Source organism: Amia ocellicauda, chromosome 9 (genome assembly GCF_036373705.1).
Source record: "Amia ocellicauda isolate fAmiCal2 chromosome 9, fAmiCal2.hap1, whole genome shotgun sequence".
In the NCBI taxonomy this organism is placed as follows: domain Eukaryota; kingdom Metazoa; phylum Chordata; class Actinopteri; order Amiiformes; family Amiidae; genus Amia; species Amia ocellicauda.
This window is the reverse complement of record NC_089858.1, coordinates 10,397,042-10,419,986: the sequence shown is the minus strand read 5'-3', so window position 1 is coordinate 10,419,986 and position 22,945 is coordinate 10,397,042. Positions and strand designations below refer to the sequence as shown.

General features: G+C 40.3%; 2 protein-coding genes across 2 annotated transcripts; both read right to left on the bottom strand.

The window, feature by feature from the left end:
- Positions 1–840: 840 nt before the first annotated feature.
- LOC136758580 (zinc finger and BTB domain-containing protein 26) lies at positions 841–5,271 on the bottom strand. The gene is made up of 2 exons (XM_066713084.1): positions 5,210–5,271; positions 841–3,806 (listed from the first exon to the last, which is right to left on the bottom strand). The coding sequence occupies exon 2, from the start codon at positions 3,792–3,794 to the stop codon at positions 2,496–2,498; it is 1,299 nt and encodes a 432-aa protein (XP_066569181.1). The 5' UTR covers positions 3,795–3,806; positions 5,210–5,271; the 3' UTR covers positions 841–2,495.
- A 1,829-nt stretch (positions 5,272–7,100) lies between these two features.
- LOC136758579 (zinc finger and BTB domain-containing protein 26) lies at positions 7,101–12,843 on the bottom strand. The gene is made up of 2 exons (XM_066713083.1): positions 12,499–12,843; positions 7,101–9,879 (listed from the first exon to the last, which is right to left on the bottom strand). The coding sequence occupies exon 2, from the start codon at positions 9,867–9,869 to the stop codon at positions 8,655–8,657; it is 1,215 nt and encodes a 404-aa protein (XP_066569180.1). The 5' UTR covers positions 9,870–9,879; positions 12,499–12,843; the 3' UTR covers positions 7,101–8,654.
- Between the last annotated feature and the right edge of the window lie 10,102 nt (positions 12,844–22,945).

Below are 22,945 nucleotides of genomic sequence, written 5' to 3'. Positions count from 1 at the left end.
AAAAAAAATGTTCCCCTTCTTGCCGAGTCATACCCAGGATGTACTAGCTGCTAAATAAGTTAAAACCTTGAAGATGGAAAGAAGTTGCAATGGGGGAAAAGAAATGCCAGCTGAGCCAATGAGTTTGAACTCTTATGGACTAAGTGCGTGTGACATTTCTGGAGCAGTATGTACAACAAGCCAAGACTGCATTGAGGAATCCTATTGGACAATGCCTTTGAAAACATGTCTAAGTCACTCAGCTCCATCCCTGATGGCCTGGCTGCTCATTTATTAATAAGTATATATACAGTATTTATTTGGGCTGAACCTTTGGGAGGATGCTGGGACAATGATGCATTCTGGGTAGATGTGGATTCTTGAACACGGAGAATCCCTGCTCTCTGAGGTTCAGTTAATTAATTTGTTCTATTACAGGCAGCCACACACACACACACACACACACACACAAATAAGCAGGAGACCAGTGCAGACAGCATGACAGGGTTCTAGAATGAATTAGCTACTAATTAAAGGTTAGATATATTAGATATAATTTTACAAGCAGGAGATGAGATGGTCAGAGTGGATACTATAATAGAATGGAAGGGAAAAGCAAAACACACAATGTTTCCCAACCTAGCAAGCTACTGCTGACACAGGATTGATGATCTTCAAGGCAATCTGTAGAAAACAGCAGTGCACAGTGCGTCGAAGCAGGTTCTACTATTCAGGACAGTTTTTTTGGTTTAATTAGCTCAAGTGTGTGCACAGACAGACACAAATTAAATTGCACACACGTCAGAGTATGTATAAGCCTGCTGCATGTTCTGCCTCAATGAGATGCACACTTGCACAGAATTAAAAATCATAGCAATTTATTGTTTTTAAATAAGGTTGATTTTCAAAACATTTTCATGGTCAGGAATGTTTTTTCACACACACATCATGAAATGTATTTCTGCTTGCAAGGCCTATACCAGGCAGTCTCTAACAGTCCCTTACTTAGGAAAATAAGGAAATGCAAGCTTTGTGGCTATTTTAACAGCTAAAATCCATATCCAAAAAACACAGAAAATCATTCATAGTTTACACTGTCACACAGATTATAAATAGAGGGTGCTAAACCTGTAAAAAGAAACAAAAAACACAAAGAAACCAGTGGCAGGAATTTATAAGATTTGAATACCAGTAGTAGCCATGTATATATAGGAACTGTATTCTATTGTTGTATTACATTGTTGTTGTTTTTTCACTTACATTAAATTATTTATAATGTTTTTACAGCTTACCTATATGAAATAGTATTTAATTGGGCCATAAATGGATTAAATTTAGTAAAGCGATTCCCAACCAATCTGCCTTCAGGCATGAACAGGTACGCCACGTTGTCACACATGAGAAACCTCTCTACTTATTTCTTAAAAATAAGAAATAAACAAAAAATATATTTAATGAACCCCTAAATACAATTTACAATCTCTGCTGTGAAAAAACATTGTATTTCAGGAAGGAGAGACCTGATTAAGCCTAGCTTGGTCCAATTTCGTGATATTGGATTGTATTTTATTGTTTTTACATTGTTAACATTGTTTTATAAATTAAAGACACACACAAGAAACATTATAAATTAATAAATCATAGTTGGCAGAATTACACAATTCTGTACATCAGGAAAAACACAGGTTTCTCACTGACACAATATTTTGTGACTTAGGCTTGAAAGGGTTAGGAATTACTACTTCAGAACATAGCTACTAGAAGCCAATGTGAACCATTTGAAGAGATTGGCACTATCTGCCAATAACAGATTCTTGCTGTTCCTGGTACTGTTTTTAAATTTTATAATCCTCAGAGAATGAAAATATATACTATGAGTCTGTTTGTGCATTATTTTTATTCCCCCTCTCTGTCATAGTTTGTAACGTATAAAACCTACCAAATAAAAAGTAGAATGAATATACTAATTTAGGTATACTAAGGTATACTAAGTTCAGTGACCAAATGTTAAACTTTTTAAGATGTACTGATAAAGGCTTAAAGATGCAATGTCCTTGCTTAAAATGTTATTTCTGTAACAAGCTCCAATGAAATTCCCTAACATCTGCAACATCATGAAGACATGAGAGCAGAAGTGAATTTAGTGAGGACTTGAAAATATTCAATTTTTGCTAATTGATATCTAGTGCCTTTAGCAGCCCATAAATAATACACCTAACTGTGTGCTCCATCTGGTCTGTAGATGTGCCATGAAATATTGGGCATTATGAAGTCTTTCAATTACAACTACCATAGAAAAAAGTACTCTAAAGCATATTCTCTCCTGTATATCTTTTATCTGGCATTATGAACATAACTTAAGAAAACCAAATCTTCATTGTTGTATGCCATTCCTTTGAATACTTTACCTTTTTTCAATTTCAGTGCAGGTTAAAATAAATAAATACTGGAGTTTACTCATTGATATCATAAGTAATTGATCATAGCTTTAATGTCTGAAAATCCACAGGGAAAAACTACATGGTCTCTTCCATTGGTATGCCTGGGTTGCTGTCTGTGTTGTCAGGTAACCTGCTGTAGTCGAAATCCACCGAGACCTCCTGGAAGTTCCTCTCATTGGCGTTGTCAAAACTGTTCTTGCCGTGGATCTGTTTGAGATGCTTCCTTAAGACGGGCTTGTGGGCAAACACCATGTCACAGTAGTTGCATTTGTGGGGCTTATCGCCGCTGTGCAGGTTGAGGTGATCGAGCAGAGAGCACTTCTGAGTGAACGTCTTCCCGCAGATCTTGCACTGGAATGGCTTGATGCCGGCGTGCACGCGCATGTGTCTGTGGAGGTTGCCCTTCTGGGTGAACGTCTTGCCACACAGCAGGCACATGAACAGCTTATGCATTTTCAGGTGGTTGGCGTAGTTCTCCAGCTGGCGGAAGACACGCGCACATTTGGGGCACTGGTGATACCACTGGAGGCCTTTCTCCGCGGATCTCAAGTGGCCCCCGAACGTGGCTTTCCCAGACAGAACGGCGGAGGCACCAGAGGCCAGGCTGTAGCTCTGGGACTGCTGCCCTCCCAGCTCCCCCATCCTGGTGTCCACAGTGGAGTTGATCAGGGAGTGCTGAGGCTCGGGGCTGTGCAAGGAGGCCGCCGGGACGGAGCTGGGAAAGTGGTTTTGCAGCTTGCTGTTGGAAGCATCTGTAATGGATTCGACCTTCACTATGGTGATGGGGCTGTCCTCTCCGTCTGTGTTGTCCTCTACCTGTTGGAGAGGCGGAGAATTGGGCTGCATGATGACCTCGTCTTCGTCTTCCTCCTCTTCCTCCTCCTCCTCCTCCTCCTCCTCATCTTCCTCCACTTCCACTGCTACAGGGTCTGCCTTCTTCTCACCAGAAGACATCTTGGCATCACTTTCGTCCTTCTGCGATTCCCGAGGCTTAATGAACTTTGATAAGGCTTGAGTGCACTGTTCCACAATGTGACCCATTTGAAGGAAGCTGGCCACTGTTAGGTAGTTGACCAGCTCCAGCTCTGGGAAATCAAGAGCTCCGGTGTAACAAGACAGGAGTAACTGCTTCCCCACTTCAGAGTCCTGCAACATGGAAATCTTCACCTCCTTCGAATCATTCAGGAAGAACTGATCCCTCAGAAAGGGGGAACCGGCAGCAAACACCACTTTGTGTCCCTGGACCTCCAGATCATTGATGAACACCGTCACATCGCAGAATCTGCTTTGCTTTCTTAGCGTGTTCATTTTTTGCAACATGGAGTCCCCATAGTTTGAAAATTTAAACTGCAGGATCACAGGATTCTGAGACATATTGGACCAGGCCTGGAAGATGAAGCAAATATAGATGTATACAGATGTTATATTAATAATACAGGGGGTAGATTTAAGAATAAATGTCATTTTAAGACAGCAATCACATTCACAGACCAATGCAAAACGGAGATCTCAAAATATCACCACACCCCTAACAGACAATGAATTATAAATAAGTGTTGAGAACTAAACAAAACTAAAAAGTTTATAGCAGGTTTCCACTTGCGACCTTAAAGTGGGACACAAAATAATAATAACAATATAATTAATAACGTATAGAGATTATTTGCATGGTTATTACAAATAACTCTGGAGTGTCACATATTTAAAACAGCTGGTTGAATGGTTTAACTTTCTCTTCACTGTTATCCTGCAGCCATTGTAAAGATTCCCAATTGTGAAGTGCATTTCACAGGCGTCTTAGCTTTCTCCTTGGCACATATTAAGCTTTTATCACTGTGCCAAGTTGCAAAGGCCATTGTCTTACATTATCCCGGTAAACATCAAGGTATTGAAAGTAACTCAGCAGATTTAATCCTAAAAATAAACAATATGGGCATGCAATCATGTAAATCAGTGACCATGTCCATTAAATTAGTCACACAGCAATCGCACGCAATTTTCTCAGCTGGTCAGGTTTGCATGCCCATAACCTCGCACAACTGAATCATATCCATTTGGGCTGGGAGAAAAATAATGTATAATACAGCAGATTTTGACCGATGTATTCAGCACTAGAGCAGGGAGACCCATCTACTACACATATGAACAGATTATTCATTCAAATCAGCTCAGTTATAATACAAACAATTACACATAGAAAAACGTCTACAAAAGGAGGCGCCTGGACAACATAATTTACGTTCAAACAGCCAAAACGCAAGTCACATGACTTCATGATCTAAGTAGCTCTAGACAGCGGAGACAGAGCTCATTAAGCAATTAAATAACCTGCATACATTAGTTTGACCGCGCATCGTCTCCCCCCCCCCACGTATGCAATTGCATTGGTGTGAAAGGCTTACATTAACAGCATCAGATCAATGTGTGTGTGTGCGCTGCAAAAAAAGACATAGAAAGAAAAAAAAAACCTACAAATTAAATAGTTTTGAGTTACTTCGGGCAGTTTTGTGCACTACACGAGTGAAAGGTGGATTTGGGGATATTAATTCATCATGGAGAACAAATCGTGAATATGAAGTAGTCTAAAATCCTTGTAGGTACGGTGAGCCCAGACTTGTGCATCTAGAGATGGCTCTAGCAAAGTCTAGCGTCCATGTTTGCAAACAGCCGCACTGGAGCCGCAGTCTCGCTCGTCCACACCGACGTGCAGCCCTGTCTACGGGCTGCACTAATTGCACCATGATGGCAGATGCTGTTGCACACAAGCAATCTCAAATCAAAGACATTACCTCTTGCTCCAGATTTTAGGTCCTGAAAAATGGCAGATGCACTGAAGAGCAGAAGAAAGGAGGAGCCAGACTAATCTAGAGAAGGTATTGCATGACTATTTAAAGCGGTAGAGCGCAATTTCCCCGGACAAGGGGGAGAAATTCAGAGACCGGGTCGGACAGGGTAAGTGGGGCCAGTGCCACAGTGCATCTGTGGAGCCAAGCACACGATTTGCAAAATGTCCATAAATTAACTAATAATGCCAGCGACACATTTCCAACATTGCTTTCAGTCAGCACTGTGGGGCTGTGTTGACTGTCGCTGGTGTTTTTTGCAGGGAGAGGTGGGCTGGTGGCGGTAGTTTGCCAGTAGTAATAATACAGACAATTCCCTATAATAGTGCAGATACGTGGACGCAGCTGAAGTAGTTTAGTTACTAGACCTATGATGCAGACTTATGATGCACCCCCTTCCCAATTTACAACTGAGAAACACTTACAATGACTTACATTTTCAATACCGCATTAATAAAAGTGTATGTTAAAACTGTGTTACAAATGATCGTCATCATCATTATACTGATCATACAGTGGAAATAGTCTCCCAGACCAATTAAGCAGTTTATACATCATAATCGCCCTTCTTATTTTAATTAAACTTAATACAAAGTGAATAATTACTGTCTATACCAGCCAGACCACGATAACTTAGTGCAAGCATGCTTAAAATATAATCTTTTTTTTTTTAATTTCGGATGATAAAAGTGCAAGATTAGAATAGATTAGAAAACTTTCATTTTAAGCGTCCTTTTTAACACACGGTTCAAAGTGCTTCTCAAGATACTTCGCAAAATATCAATCCAATCAATCAATCAATCAATCAATCAGCGTTTTCTTGTAGCTGGCAAAATATAATCTAATAATATACTTACATTTTCAATAATTTAAAGTGCTTGCTGTCCACATCCCGACCCTGGAGCTACACTGTGCTGGACATGCACCTGAGGATCACCTCATGGAGGAGATGCTGGAGGTCCTCACAAAACACTTGCCTTTGCAAAGATCAATTCATACCAGCAGCTGTGCGCTTTGAATTGTGATACGGGCTCTAGCATTGTGTGCACTATCCTCCATGCTTTACAGTTCCCTCCAGAGCAGACTGACCATGGCATATCCAAGACCCCTTTAGTCCCTTTTAATTTAAAGTTACCCATTCATAATCCATGTCATATGCGTACCCTCTTAGCCAAGGGACAATAAACTGCATTATTTACGTCATGATACACAACACACAGGACGCCCCCCGTTTTGAGCTCTTCAACTAAATTGCCTGCCATCTGGCGTGCATAATGAAGAACAGCAAGCTTTAGACATACAGTGAAGTAGCCGTCAGTGGGGATGTTGTGGCGGATGGTGCTTTTCTAATCTTGTCAACTGTAACAAATCAAATCAAATCTCAATAAAGAAAGCCGATGCATTCACAACAGCAGCTTTGATGGAGCTTATAGTGTAGACAGTAGACATCCTTTTAAAACCAACACCATCAAGTAAAATTTGAAACAAGATGAGCCAGCATGCACTACAGACACGTTTCTTCACAAGTGGACTAATGACAAGTGATCTCTGGACGGTATGGTTCAACCTGTTCAGTTTGTGAAGACTTTACCAATTGAGAAACTCAGGAGTCCCGTTTCTAAGGTTTTGACAGTGGCACCCTTTACTCAGGTAAAACAGTAGTGGCTAATCTGCATACAATTTGTTTTCTTTCTTTTTTTTTTTTAAACTTGTATGCTCAGAATCATCCGAGAAGATTTTTTTTTATTTGGAGAACCCAAATGTAATTAAAATAAGAAAATAGAGATGTACTTCTGAACACAGACTGATTTATCAAATCAATTAATAATAAAAAAAAAACTATCAAATGTTCTTTAATGTGAATTATGAAAAACAGTCAGTTTGAAGGCTTTTGGACTACAGAAATACAAGCTTCTTAACATCCACATTTTGTACAAGAGAGTCAGTACAGCTGATTGTGTGCCATCAAGAAAATAAAAACATCACAATAAGGTTGAATGGTTTTACACATTCTAGTGTTTTAATAAATAGGTTAGCTAGGCTATGATTGATCATCAAACCATCATACTATATAGCTTTACAACACATGTATTGGCTAAGCTAACTACTAAAGTCTCCTTAAGTAACCTTTAGTCATTGGTAATAGAACAGATAATGATTTTTCTTAACTAATTAAGTTGTTTTTAATTAAAAAGAGCAGGTAACTAATCATACATTTATGTATGTATACATTAATATCTACTGACAAGAGGAACATTGTACATTTTCACTGACAAAGACTCCAAACAGACATTGAAAGAGTTTATAAACACCATCATATTCTTGATGACATTTCTCCCATGTTACATATTCAATTATACGTGTTTTCCGTTCTAATCCTGCGGTTTCTGCTCCTATTAAGACTTCTCCAGAATGATTGCCAAGAAGATTACAGGACAATGTAATTACTGTCACACAAAAATGGAAAGCCCATTTGATACAATTGCTGATTACATTAATATTCGTATTTTCTTTCCCACGTTGTATACAGCTCATTTCCCACCATTGTGCACGTAAGAGCACGTAAATGATTTTCCACACTACTCCGTCAGAGGCGTTCAATTAATTAACTCTTTCTGTTAACCATACCGGTTTTAGAAATTTTCAGGAAAGATGTTTCTAGAACGTCAGTGTTTTGTTATTTCAAGTACAGTTAACACTTAGGTCTAGCCCTTACAAAACCCCACTAAGTGCCTTTTTTAAATAAATGGGTAGATATATGAAAATAACAGGCAATTTGTACGTTTGGTCATCTAAAGGCATAAAAAATAAACAAAAACGTACTTTCCTATAAAGACTGCATTTCAGACAAAGATGTTTTAAAAAGTGTAACAATTAGAAGAGTGATGATAAAAGCACGTCAGAAAGAGTCACACTGGTCAACAATAACAGACAGTATTTAGTATCCTATTTAGCTATACATTTTTCAACAATTAGGTACACTAACACAGAAGTGGTAAACAACATTTCCACACATTAGGGCCTTTGTCAAAGACTATAGGCTCTTTGTCTCACTAGCAGACCAGTAGGTGTAGTAACACCAGTAACACGTTAAGCCTTCAGCAGCAACAGTTAAAAGGCTTGTTGACATATTCATTTCAATATTATTATCCAGGGCTTAAATGTATAAAGTATGGAGAACACTAATTGTCACTTAATGTTAAAAAGGCTTCTCTATTCATCTTCCCTAGCATTATCACTGCTTCACTGCCTCGCTGCCCCCTTCGCAGTGCACTATGGCTGGTAAAAGGTTCTTGACAAACCTAGCCATGGTTATGATCTTAAAAACAGAGTAACTGGAGCTGGATACGCTGAGTAACTGAGCCTCCACCCAGCCGATCACAGGAACAGCTCACACCTCTTCAGACATATTCTCCAGACTGCTCTTTCCGTGAATGTCTTTCAGGTGGCGTCTCAGGCCAGGTTTGTGGGCGAAATGCACGGCGCAGTAATTGCATTTATGGGGTTTGTTGCCCGTGTGGAGGTTGATGTGGTCCTGCAGGGTAGCTTTCTGGCTGAAAGCTTTCTTGCAGAGGGGGCACTCAAAAGGTTTGAACCCTGTGTGCACACGTATGTGCCGGGTCAGGTTACTTTTCTGCGAGAAAGTCTTCCCGCAGAGCAGGCACAGGTAGAGCTTGTGCTCCTTCACGTGGCTGATGTAGTTCTCCAGGTGCTGGAAGATGCGGTCGCACTTGCGGCAGTAGTACGGTCTCTGCAGCAGCACGTCCTGCTCGGTGAAGCCCCCCCCGGACACGATTTTGCTGATCAGGGCCGACTTGCCCTCGGATCGCTTGGGAGAGTCTCCTTTCTGGGGCGAGAGGTCGTCGGAGGCTAAGCCCTGGAGCTGAATCTCATGGGCGGCCAGCATGTAAATGTCCCCACTGACTTCCTCCTGGTCCTCTAAGGAGCCGTCTGCAAAATCAGCCTGTATGTGGGTTTGGGGGGTTTCAGAGCAAGAATAATACATTTTCCCTTTGATCGGTGCCTGCTTCCACTTAAACGGGGCTTTGGGGATCGTCTCCGTCTGGACTATTTGAACGCTGTCCTCAGAGTCCAAGTCAAACTCCCCCTCGTCGTGCTCCGGGATGTCCTCCCCGTTGAGGGACACAGAGCTGGGATCCCTCTCGTCTTCAGATAAGGCACCATCGAAGCTTTGCTCCCGTTTCAAGTTGGCAAGTGTGGGGTCCAGGTACTGAGAGACTGCCTGCGCACATCTCTCCACAACGTGACTCATCTGCAGGGCGCTGGCAGCAGTCAGGTAGTTGACCAGCTCTTTCATTGGGAACTCCAGGACGCCAGTGTAGCAGGACAGCATCAGCCGCCTGCCGATCTCGGCGTTCTGGAGCACCGAGACGTTCAGCTCCTTCGACTCGTTGAGCAGGAACTGGTCCCGGAGAAACGGAGAGGACGCGGCCAGCACCACCTTGTGCCCGTGGAACTCGTAACTGCCGATCAGCAAGGTGACATCACAGAACCGCTTCTCCTCCCGCAGCACGTTCATTTTTTGCAGGACAGAGTCACCATGGTTTATGAACTTGAAGTAGAACATATCCGAGTTGAGTGTCATCGTGAAACACCTGGAATAAAACCAAACATTTTTAAATGGCACAAAAAAAAAAAAAGAGCATGATTGTGTTTTTTTGTTTTGTTTGAAGCTTTCTACAAGAGAATAAAATATGTGCAAGGCAAAATGCATAATCTCATCTGAATGAACAGCCTGTTTCACTACTACAGCAAACTAATTGTAATAATAATCATGGGAGGGAAGTAATTAAATATCCTTTGCAGAAATAAAATCGAAATATTAAATATTAAAACAATATTTGAAAATAGATACTAAAATAGTACAAAAGCTGCACTAAAGGTACATACACTCACCTAAAGGATTATTAGGAACACCATACTAATACTGTGTTTGACCCGCTTTCGCCTTCAGAACTGCCTTAATTCTACATGGCATTGATTCAACAAGGTGCTGAAAGCATTCTTTAGAAATGTTGGCCCATATTGATAGGATAGCATCTTGCAGTTGATGGAGATTTGTGGGATGCACATCCAGGGCACGAAGCTCCCGTTCCACCACATCCCAAAGATGCTCTATTGGGTTGAGATCTGGTGACTGTGGGGGCCAGTTTAGTACAGTGAACTCATTGTCATGTTCAAGAAACCAATTTGAAATGATTCGACCTTTGTGACATGGTGCATTATCCTGCTGGAAGTAGCCATCAGAGGATGGGTACATGGTGGTCATAAAGGGATGGACATGGTCAGAAACAATGCTCAGGTAGGCCGTGGCATTTAAACGATGCCCAACTGGCACTAAGGGGCCTAAAGTGTGCCAAGAAAACATCCCCCACACCATTACACCACCACCACCAGCCTGCACAGTGGTAACAAGGCATGATGGATCCATGTTCTCATTCTGTTTACGCCAAATTCTGACTCTACCATCTGAATGTCTCAACAGAAATCGAGACTCATCAGACCAGGCAACATTTTTCCAGTCTTCAACTGTCCAATTTTGGTGAGCTTGTGCAAATTGTAGCCTCTTTTTCCTATTTGTAGTGGAGATGAGTGGTACCCGGTGGGGTCTTCTGCTGTTGTAGCCCATCCGCCTCAAGGTTGTACGTGTTGTGGCTTCACAAATGCTTTGCTGCATACCTCGGTTGTAACGAGTGGTTATTTCAGTCAAAGTTGCTCTTCTATCAGCTTGAATCAGTCGGCCCATTCTCCTCTGACCTCTAGCATCAACAAGGCATTTTCGCCCACAGGACTGCCGCATACTGGATGTTTTTCCCTTTTCACACCATTCTTTGTAAACCCTAGAAATGGTTGTGCGTGAAAATCCCAGTAACTGAGCAGATTGTGAAATACTCAGACCGGCCCGTCTGGCACCAACAACCATGCCACGCTCAAAATTGCTTAAATCACCTTTCTTTCCCATTCAGACATTCAGTTTGGAGTTCAGGAGATTGTCTTGACCAGGACCACACCCCTAAATGCATTGAAGCAACTGCCATGTGATTGGTTGGTTAGATAATTGCATTAATGAGAAATTGAACAGGTGTTCCTAATAATCCTTTAGGTGAGTGTACATTCAGCCTTTACAGGAAAATAAATGCAACGAAAAGCCTAATTGTTATCTTGAATTCAAAGTTTTACCCATTTGGCTCCTCTAATTTCTTCGGAGTAGGAGTCTGAAGTTTACACACACTGTTTTTCCTCACTTCAGTGAATTGTGTTTTTTAGTTAATAAACCATCTAAAAACACTGTTTCAAATGAGGGGTCGATGATAAATGTTTAAATACACTGAATTTAATGGAATATAGTGTAATTTAAATGCATACATATATTTTTAATTAAAAAAAACAGATTATAAAAGTTCAAATGTTAAATATATTGGTGTAAGGCACACAAGTTTTCTTTCTCAACAAACAGAAAGGCAATACCATCCCTAATGACAGTCAAAAGACAAACTTGATTTTCACCACTGCTTCCAATCAGTGCACAACTGAAGAAACAGTGAAAATAGTCCCCAAGTCTAATAAATCAGTTTTAAATCACAAATCCTTCAACGTGTAAATACGGGCTTAAATAACGCAAAAGACAACCAACTGTCCTATGGGGCAGTAAAATGTATATTTAAATATTGCTAGGTCTGCTTTGAAGCACTTTTCTCTCTAAAGTTACAAAACCACAAGTATGAAATGTACCTATTAGAACTAGGATGTATAATTTGTATTTTATAGACTGTATATTTTACCCATGCACTTCTGTACATTTTAAACTATATATTATACTTGACTTGTAATTTGCATTTTTGTATTGCTGTTGTAAAGTGTATGTCGCCATGTACAAGGGCGTCTGCCAAGACATATATAATAATAATAAAAGTTGTGTGGTTTTGCACTAAAAATAAATGTTTTATAACCTACATCTTCAAGGATTAAATAAGATCTCCGTTAACCATGCAAAATGTCAAAGCCAATTCCCTAACTAACGCGGTTTAAAAACCTCTTACATCGCACTTAAAATAAAGTTAACCCGGCGCACAATTATATTGCCAGGCTACTCCTCCCACATTGTTGTTCTTCCTTGTCAGCCCGGTGTCATGTATAGTCCATTTCCACGTCTTTTATTTGTTTTTGCCTTTTAGATGAACAAACACATAGCAAAATACATCACTGAAACTTACTCGAATGATGATGTGTTTTCCCCCTAAAAAACCCCTCAAAGCACCAAGTTACTGCAGCGCATCTCCTCGGCTGCAAACCCGGCTGTCCATGTGCTGGCGAAATGCATGCAGGCTGTTTCACACCGGGGACAAACCAGCCGCTGAGCCTGGCCGGCTATAGTGAAGTATCCCAGCTTGTATACGGGATAAGAGATGGGCACATCAGGTAAAATCAGGATCCCCACACAGCCAGTCAGTAGGAGCAGTTCACGCACCACGCACGGATACTGGGGATGCATACTTCCTGCTTCCGGTGCAGCAGTCCCCCCGCATCTTCCCCCGCACACTGGTGCCGCTGGGAGCGCTGGGAGCGCTGGGACCAGAGAGGATGCGCACATCCACAGCGCCGTCACTCAGCAATGAAGTGTTAATAATTGAAGAGAATGTCGTTTTCTAGTGGTTGAGCTCTGGACATATGCAACCAATGTATTTGTTTGTGGGATTATTTGATTGTGTTTATGTTTTAAGATCATTTAATTTTGTTGTGGTTGGTCCCTGTACATTTTAATGAATTCATGTATGATTTGTTTGGTTGTTTATGTATTATAACCTGTAAAGATGCTGTGATCCAGTCTCTGCAGTTGCTCAGATTTCACCACCCCCTGCTCTTTATCAGTGCCCTAAGATTACTGCTGGCAGGAGCTGATAGACAGAATTAGCAAACAGGCTGAGAACAGGTTGGATCTGTTTAAAGTCAGGCATCCATGGAAAATAGCCAAAGCATGGGTGTTAATAAGGCTGGTACCCAACATATGTAAAGTATTCTGCTCAGTGAGGTCCGGTATGCTACTATATTTAAGTATACTAGTGAAAGAGGTTGGGGGGCATGCATTGCAAGATACAGTATCAATGAAGTGTACAGCATCTCTGTATATTTAAATATACAATGCATACATGTGTGTATATGTATGCAGTTGTCACAATGTGTTTATCTCACTGTTTGCCAGCAAAGAGAAGAACCCCATTGAATGAGCAATAAAAACCAGAGGGCGTGTAAGCGACAGGGGGTTTCTGTTGAGTGTCTCCTATCAGAACATCCTTTCCACAGTCTTCTGGCATACAACATCAAAAGACACAGAAAATGCAACATGTTTTGGAAATTAAAAAATATACATCTAATCATATTCTACACAAACATAAAATTAATGTTTTTTTTTTATATAGTCTTAAGGGCTCTCAGCCTCTCCTTTCTACATAAAAACTGCAAGCTTTGATTTGGATTGTATGTACATTGCTGTTTGCGCCAAGAAATCATATACACAATCAATCTTTTCAACTGTACTGAAATATTAGCCACAAGATGGCAGTCCCCACAAACAAGAAATAGCAGTTGAAGAAGCCATAAAACTACACCATGGAAACCAGGTGTCAGTAGTGCTTCAAAGTCACAATTATATTCTCCACCTATGCATTGTCTTTAAAGTTAGCTCTGTGAGATTTTACATTCTGCATCTTTCCTGAACTCTTGTCAAAATAATAACAATGACATTTACAAAATAAACGGTTTGCTTTTTTTATTCCAGAGGTTTCGTAATCTATTCTGAAAAAGCCCCGGAATTTAATCTTATCTCTTACTGTACACTGGAAGTTGTCACCCCTCACAATGCGTTACTTGGTATACATTTTGCAGTACAGAATGGAATTCCACTTCTATTCCATTCCAAGAATATATCATTTTTGTTACATTGTTTATTTTCTTTTTTTCCTTCTCCTTTGGTGTTTTCTGTCTTCAAAGGGGTGGATCAAAACATTATGATATATGGTGCAGACTGTGATTTTATTATGTACAGTCCCGAATCAAAACAAAAAACAAAAAACAAAAGCCTAGCTCTTAGTTGAGCCTACCTAATTTCATCCGGTCCCAGTGAGGGAAAAAAGTATTTGATCCCGTGCTGATTTTGTATTTTTGCCCATGACAAAGAAATGATCAGTCTATAATTTTAATGGTAGGTGTATTTTAACAATGAGAGACAGAATAACAACAACAAAATCCAGAAAAACGCATTTCAAAAAAGTTATAAATTGATTTGCATGTTAATGAGGGAAATAAGTATTTGACCCCTTCGACTTAGTACTTGGTGGCAAAACCCTTGTTGGCAATCACAGAGGTCAGATGTTTCTTGTAGTTGGCCACCAGGTTTGCACACATCTCAGGAGGGATTTTGTCCCACTCCTCTTTGCAGATCCTCTCCAAGTCGTTAAGGTTTCGAGGCTGACGTTTGGCAACTCAAACCTTCAGCTCCCTCCACAGATTTTCTATGGGATTAAGGTCTGGAGACTGGCTAGGCCACTCCAGGACCTTAATGTGCTTCTTCTTGAGCCACTCCTTTGTTGCCTTGGCTGTGTGTTGTGGGTCATTGTCATGCTGGAATACCCATCCACGACCCATTTTCAATGCCCTGGCTGAGGGAAGGAGGTTCTCACCCAAGATTTGATGGTACATGGCCCCGTCCATCGTCCCTTTGATGCGGTGCAGTTGTCCTGTCCCCTTAGCAGAAAAACACCCCCAAAGCATAATGTTTCCACCTCCATGTTTGACGGTGGGGATGGTGTTCTTGGGGTCATTCCTCCTCCTCCAAACACGGCGAGTTGAGTTGATGCCAAAGAGCTCGATTTTGGTCTCATCTGACCACAACACTTTCACCCAGTTCTCCTCTGAATCATTCAGATGTTCATTGGCAAACTTCAGACGGGCCTGTACATGTGCTTTCTTGTGCAGGGGGACCTTGCGGGCGCTGCAGGATTTCAGTCCTTCACAGCGTAGTGTGTTACCTATTGTTTTCTTGGTGACTATGGTCCCAGCTGCCTTGAGATCATTAACAAGATTCTCCCGTGTAGTTCTGGGCTGATTCCTCACCGTTCTCATGATCATTGAAACTCCACGAGGTGAGATCTTGCATGGAGCCCCAGACCGAGGGAGACTGACAGTTATTTTGTGTTTCTTCCATTTGCGAATAATCGCACCAACTGTTGTCACCTTCTCACCAAGCTGCTTGGCGATGGTCTTGTAGCCCATTCCAGCCTTGTGTAGGTCTACAATCTTGTCCCTGACATTCTTGGACAGCTCTTTGGTCTTGGCCATGGTGGAGAGTTTGGAATCTGATTGATTGATTGATTGCTTCTGTGGACAGGTGTCTTTTAACAGGTAACGAGCTGCGATTAGGAGCACTCCCTTTAAGAGAGTGCTCCTAATCTCAGCTCGTTACCTGTATAAAAGACACCTGGGAGCCAGAAATCTTGCTGATTGATAGGGGATCAAATACTTATTTCCCTCATTAACATGCAAATCAATTTATAACTTTTTTGAAATGTGTTTTTCTGGATTTTTTTGTTGTTATTCTGTCTCTCACTGTTAAAATACACCTACCATTAAAATTATAGACTGATCATTTCTTTGTCAGTGGGCAAACGTACAAAGTCAGCAGGGGATCAAATACTTTTTTCCCTCACTGTAAGTCAGTCCATAAGCAATAAGAATTCATAATCAAAAGGTAATTTCCCAGTTGTCTTCTCCCGGGCGTAGCACTCTCGTTGGGCTCTGCAGATATCTTTCTCTGTTTTTCTTATTATTATTATTCCTCTTCCTCCTCCTCTTCTCAGTATCACGTTCCTCTGATCTCAAATATAAACAATGGTAAACTTCTATATATCTGTTTATTTTGATGTAGCTTTCAAAGACCATCATGGCACTTATTTGTTTTTTTCCCTATTTTATATCTGATTTTTTTTATAAGTCTTTCAGGTTTACTACTTCAACTGAAATTAGGAGCTCGTCTCCTGACATGGCCAATCCACTCAGGTTGTGCTGTAGGATTATATGTACCAGACAAGATGTTATTAGCCAAATTCCTGTTGGTGTGAATAGTATTATGAAAACAAGAGATAATTGCACTACTGTTAATGAATACCTGGGGTATAATTTGGTTGGGGTGTTGCTTGCATACCATGTGCCCACTCAGAACATCTGAAATGATAAATATCCTGGCTGGTTAAGCCTAAACAAACAAATACACTGCATTCCACTTAAAGCCTGCAGTTTATGTGCATGTTGTTGAAGGGTGGCAGAAAAACAAAAGTCTTTTTGGTCAGTGCTTCCTAACCTTAAAATGAAAAATTGCAAAGCACAGATTTGTGTGCCAAACTGGGTTTGTTTACTTTGTGTTAAAAGTGGCACCATTGTTTTCTGTTTATTTTGAAGAGTTTCGTTATGACTCCATCATGGGAACTTAAGGGATGTGCTGATCTTGACAAGAGGGAATGGATTTGTGTTTGTGAGGATTTTCTTGAATTCTCATTTCTGTGAGCTACAGGAAACCATTCAGAGTTCACGGCTGGCTGTATCAGCATACACAGATCCTCTATTGGAAAGTATCCTTTAACACTGGCAAGAGGCCATCTACCTGTGCATTCAGGTATGCAAAAGATTTACCTAGATTTTAGGAAAATTAATTGATACAAATGGCTGGAAGCTTCTCCACCCCCCAACATAATCCAATGATATATAACAATTTATATTCCTACTATTGTATTGCATAGTTCTGCTTCTAAAAATGGATTTGAAGCTTTTTTAATATTACATATTTTGGATCATTGAATCTCAAAAATCTAGGAAACACTTGAGCCAAAACCAGACACAGGAGTGTAGCTCAGGTGATCACAGGTTTTGTTAAAGTTAAATCCTAAAGGTCCGCACTTTTCCCACTTCCTGTAGCATTCCCTAGCCTAATTATAAAATGGTCTTTCTGGGTGGTCTGCTAGACCATTGCAGGTGAACCTCCCAGTAGCTAGGCCATGAGTGGGGGATAAGGCTTCAAATACATCAAATAAATAAAATAAAAAACCTTTTACAACAGATCTTGGTCCTGTGGTGTGTTTGTGTGGGTGCAGAAAGGGAACAAGAGACAAAGGGATTTCACTAAGGTGAAGTCTGAATGTGTTTGAGTCAAAGCCAACAGATGGGCAATGCCACGCTAAACCAATTATGCCACACCTGTGTGGTGGTTTGATCTTTTGTGGGATGACAGAGTTTGAATAGTTGTCTGTATTTAACTGAGAGTCTGATAATCCCCTTGCTGTTGTTCTATTGATGGGTTGGCCTGCATATCGCGATTATAAGTTGATTCATTTTTAACAAAACTGCAAATAAAATGAGAACAAAACCTAATCAAAGGGTACTGTAAATGAAACATTTGAAAAACATAGTTTTTAAATTAACACAGAGAAGCACTGTAATACTGCAATTTGCAGTATTTGCTAGGAATTTTCTGTTGCTGTTGGATCTGCCTTTGGTTTAAGTCCACAGAACTTCCTGGAAGCCAAACTTAAGTTCTCTGCCAGAGTCTGAGATGAAATCTTTGGACACCCAAGTCTTCCTTGTGTATGTCCCTATTTTTGACATTCAAATTATTTCTCTTCTGTTCCCCTACTTTGGATACCATGCCTGTATGCCTCTTTCGTTTACATGTTAAGCTCGTAATAGGCCTGTGTGATTTTACCAGGATCTTGTACCCATCAATTGTGGTTCATAGGGATAATCTGAGTAGAGTGTATGTCATCCGAATGCAGTCACTAGACCATAGCCGAGTGCCTGAATTAAATGCTGCTTCAGCTGTCAGTATCTAAAATATTTTAAAAATAGTCTTTGGGGTCTAGACACGGACCTAACATGCATGTTGTTTTTTAACAAAGAGTCTATCTTTTGAGCAAAATTGGTGTTTTCCTAGTTATCTAGCATTTAAAAGCATATATTAAACAGTACCTCACTTCTGACGTCATAACCCTGATGTTAATTATATACATTTGATTACAGATCAAGAACATCACAGAATCAAGTAAATGTAAAGCCAAGCACATATTTTCATCTTTGACATAAGAACATAAGAAAGTTTACAAACGAGAGGAGGCCATTTGACCCATCATGCTCGTTTGGTGTCCATTAATAACTGAGTGATCCAAGGATCCTATCCAGTCTGACTTTAAACCCAAACGTATCCACAAATATGAGTAGAACAGATGTGTTATTCACTCGTTAATTGTGACAAAAGATCAACCTGCACATTTAACCAGCACTGAAAAGCATTCATAGGAGCAGACTTCAAAACGAAAAGATACTGATTGTAGAAGAAAACAAACAAACATGAAACTTATTGTATAATAGAACTATTTAGAGATGACACAATTATCCAACAAACCACAAAGCAGTAGCAATTAGTTTCCCTTTAGTTTTGGTACAGCTCCTTTGTTCACAGCCCAGCGAGGAGGTCCGTTTGGGAATATCACACACACGTGCGGAGGACACACACTCAGATGTGGTTAAATGCTATTTCATGACTGCAAGGTCAGGCAATGATCATACCATTCAAAGCTAAAGCCCTTTCCTTCTTTAACATCAAAATCTTTTCTTCGTGCCAGGGTACCACTTTTTTCTTTCAAGCCACCAACTGCCAACCAATCTAAGCTTTCCATCTCCAGCTTCTATTGAAAAGTTCCTCACAAGCTTTTACCTCAATCCAAACTATGATTAAAGTCTACCTGGAATATTCTGGGGCTTAGTGCAGCAGCAGTTCTGTTCCAGTGACCCAAACAACAGTTTAAGAGTAGTATGAGATGGGAAAGCAGACTCAAACTGCCTGAAACGTTTACTGTTCTATCACTTTATATGACTGCGAGGATTTCTTTTTAAAGGCACTCTCAAATACCAATTATAATTCCTCAAATGAATGATTTCAATCAGCCAAAGTGACCGAGTAAAGTAGAGGACTGCCTGAAAGTCTGTCTCTCAAAAAGATTCCTGTAATTGCATAATTATTTTGAAAACATGCCTCACAGATTTCCCTTCCATAAACAGATATAAACGATGATGTAATATGAGTCAATGCAAAAAATACAGGTGGCTTGACAGATTTATTACTGTTTGAAATTGTGTTAGGGATTCTGCCGTAATGACTGTCTCTGACAATACATATTAAAGGAAATTACCTAGGCAAGGTGTTTTGTCTAGTCTCCACCTGCTAAAGGGTGGTATTGTTCCTGTTTCCACATTTATCAGGATTTCTGGATTATCCCTACATTAAGTTTGACGTTTGTTCTTATGTTTGATTCTCTGGGGATTACAGAGAAATCCTTTATATCATATCTCTTATGAGGCATAACAGTGTAAATGTTATGTGGTGTATCTCTTTCTGTGATTCTCTAATGGTAACTGATACATTTTAATGCAAACACAGATGTATGAAAGATCGATGACCCAAATTAATAATTTAACTTCACTTGCTGCTGTAGCTCCTTTTTCATGCAGTTTTTGAAACATTCTGCTCGGCCACTGCTAGTTTTAAGGAAATCAGAGCATTATCATCTGGGACAAAGACATTAAATCCCTGTTAAAACACGGACTTAAACAGCTACAGAAATCCCTTGTTTATCTAGTTAGACAGAGGGGTACAGAGGGGTTATTGTGAATTATAGGTGATAGCCATGCAAATGCACAAAGGCAATCTATTCATCCCAGAGTCAAGACATTTAATTCAATCTTTCAAAACGATTTTGTTCTACCTCAAAAGACAGGGCAAGAACACTCTGTAATAGCAGAAATCCTGCATACACACTCTTCCACCCAGACAATAGTGAAAACGTAACATTCTACCTCATATTTCCTTAATACAGGGGAATAAAAACTGAATTCTCGAAGATATCTCTTAATGACAAATGCTCCCCTTCATTCATCTTAACTGACTAGGACATCCTTCAGACATACCATGACTTCATCCAGATGGTCTCCTTCGTTATACCTTGATCATAAGTCACACAGAAAGGATGACCTCAGCCACAAGGATGATTTCAATATTTGATGCATCTGACAGGATTGTGGATATAATGCCAAATCGGCTAATGGAAAATCTTTTTTTTCCCTTTCATGGGAACTGATTTTGTTTAAACAAAAGATGCATAGCAAGTTCTAAATGAAACCATTTAGAGTCTAGGTTTATTCCCACTGAGATGAAAGCACAAGAGTGTGCAGACACACTTACACACATGACTTGGTTTATGACAGACCAAATTAACATTAATACTACTGTGACAACATAATGGATTCTGCAGTCAAGAATCCTTTTGAAACATAAGATTTGGGTGCAGCCTAAACACCTCTCTCCTGTATGTTTGATTTTGAAGATAAGACATACTTATATTATTGAAACAATTAGACATCTGATACAGCACAGTCATGTAAAAGATGCCTAGAAATGTAATAAAAACAAGCGACTGACAGAACATATTGAACCGTACAATTTCACTTGTTTCCTATACTGGCCTTTATGTATGTATGAGTATATGTATGTACCTGTGTATGTATGTATGTAGGTATGCCATTCCAACTGTACATTTATATGAAAATAAGAATGCTTATCGTTTCCATTTGAACATGTTGGCAGCAATATATATAAATTGAAACTGTGAGGCCAATACTTCAGATCAGGAGCACTGGCACACAAGGTCTTCCACACAATTTGTACGTATTCAATCTCCCGTGAGAACTGCTTATTTCTATTTTATTTTCAACTGTTTTTCTTCAGAATACTTTAGACTGTATGGCAAGTGGCAGCATGTACACAAAGTTTAAATCTAAAAAAAACATTAACATGTGCTCGCAGATTAAGGCCAGGCCAAATGTAAACAAGTCATGCATAAATGAAAACAGTAATTCACAGGAACTGGGAACAAACAAATACCTGCCTAAACAACTTTCCTTGCCTTAAAAAAGAAAATACAACCACTGAGAGATTAAACCGAAAGAGATCAAGCAAATAAAATATAAATGAAAGAGGCAGAATGGTAATTTGGTAATTTCTGGGAACAGAAGAGAAAAACAGCAATGGCCATCGATGTCAATATAATCAGAATCCTCAATGACTGTTTAGCAATAGATAAAGCCAAAAGGAGTTTGATGTCATTTTTCATTCTGCACTGATAAAGTGAAATGAATGAAATTTCTGAGTAACAGTGTTCAGAAGATAGGTGATAATTCTAAGGATTCCCACCCTCTTACAGTAGTGGAAACGATGAACACTAGACAATTGTGCAAGGAGCCTAAGGACTTATTTATTTTTTTACAGGTGAGCATTAGTGAATGATGTCATTGAAGCAATTCCTATAGCATTAGTTAATCTGCAAATTCAATGCCAGCGACTTACAAAAGTCTACATGTTATATACACTCACCTAAAGGATTATTAGGAACACCATACTAATACTGTGTTTGACCCCCTTTCGCCTTCAGAACTGCCTTAATTCTACGTGGCATTGATTCAACAAGGTGCTGAAAGCATTCTTTAGAAATGTTGGCCCATATTGATAGGATAGCATCTTGCAGTTGATGGAGATTTGTGGGATGCACATCCAGGGCACGAAGCTCCCGTTCCACCACATCCCAAAGATGCTCTATTGGGTTGAGATCTGGTGACTGTGGGGGCCAGTTTAGTACAGTGAACTCATTGTCATGTTCAAGAAACCAATTTGAAATGATTCGACCTTTGTGACATGGTGCATTATCCTGCTGGAAGTAGCCATCAGAGGATGGGTACATGGTGGTCATAAAGGGATGGACATGGTCAGAAACAATGCTCAGGTAGGCCGTGGCATTTAAACGATGCCCAATTGGCACTAAGGGGCCTAAAGTGTGCCAAGAAAACATCCCCCACACCATTACACCACCACCACCAGCCTGCACAGTGGTAACAAGGCATGATGGAGCCATGTTCTCATTCTGTTTACGCCAAATTCTGACTCTACCATCTGAATGTCTCAACAGAAATCGAGACTCATCAGACCAGGCAACATTTTTCCAGTCTTCAACTGTCCAATTTTGGTGAGCTTGTGCAAATTGTAGCCTCTTTTTCCTATTTGTAGTGGAGATGAGTGGTACCCGGTGGGGTCTTCTGCTGTTGTAGCCCATCCGCCTCAAGGTTGTACGTGTTGTGGCTTCACAAATGCTTTGCTGCATACCTCGGTTGTAACGAGTGGTTATTTCAGTCAAAGTTGCTCTTCTATCAGCTTGAATCAGTCGGCCCATTCTCCTCTGACCTCTAGCATCAACAAGGCATTTTCGCCCACAGGACTGCCGCGTACTGGATGTTTTTCCCTTTTCACACCATTCTTTGTAAACCCTAGAAATGGTTGTGCGTGAAAATCCCAGTAACTGAGCAGATTGTGAAATACTCAGACCGGCCCGTCTGGCACCAACAACCATGCCACGCTCAAAATTGCTTAAATCACCTTTCTTTCCCATTCAGACATTCAGTTTGGAGTTCAGGAGATTGTCTTGACCAGGACCACACCCCTAAATGCATTGAAGCAACTGCCATGTGATTGGTTGGTTAGATAATTGCATTAATGAGAAATTGAACAGGTGTTCC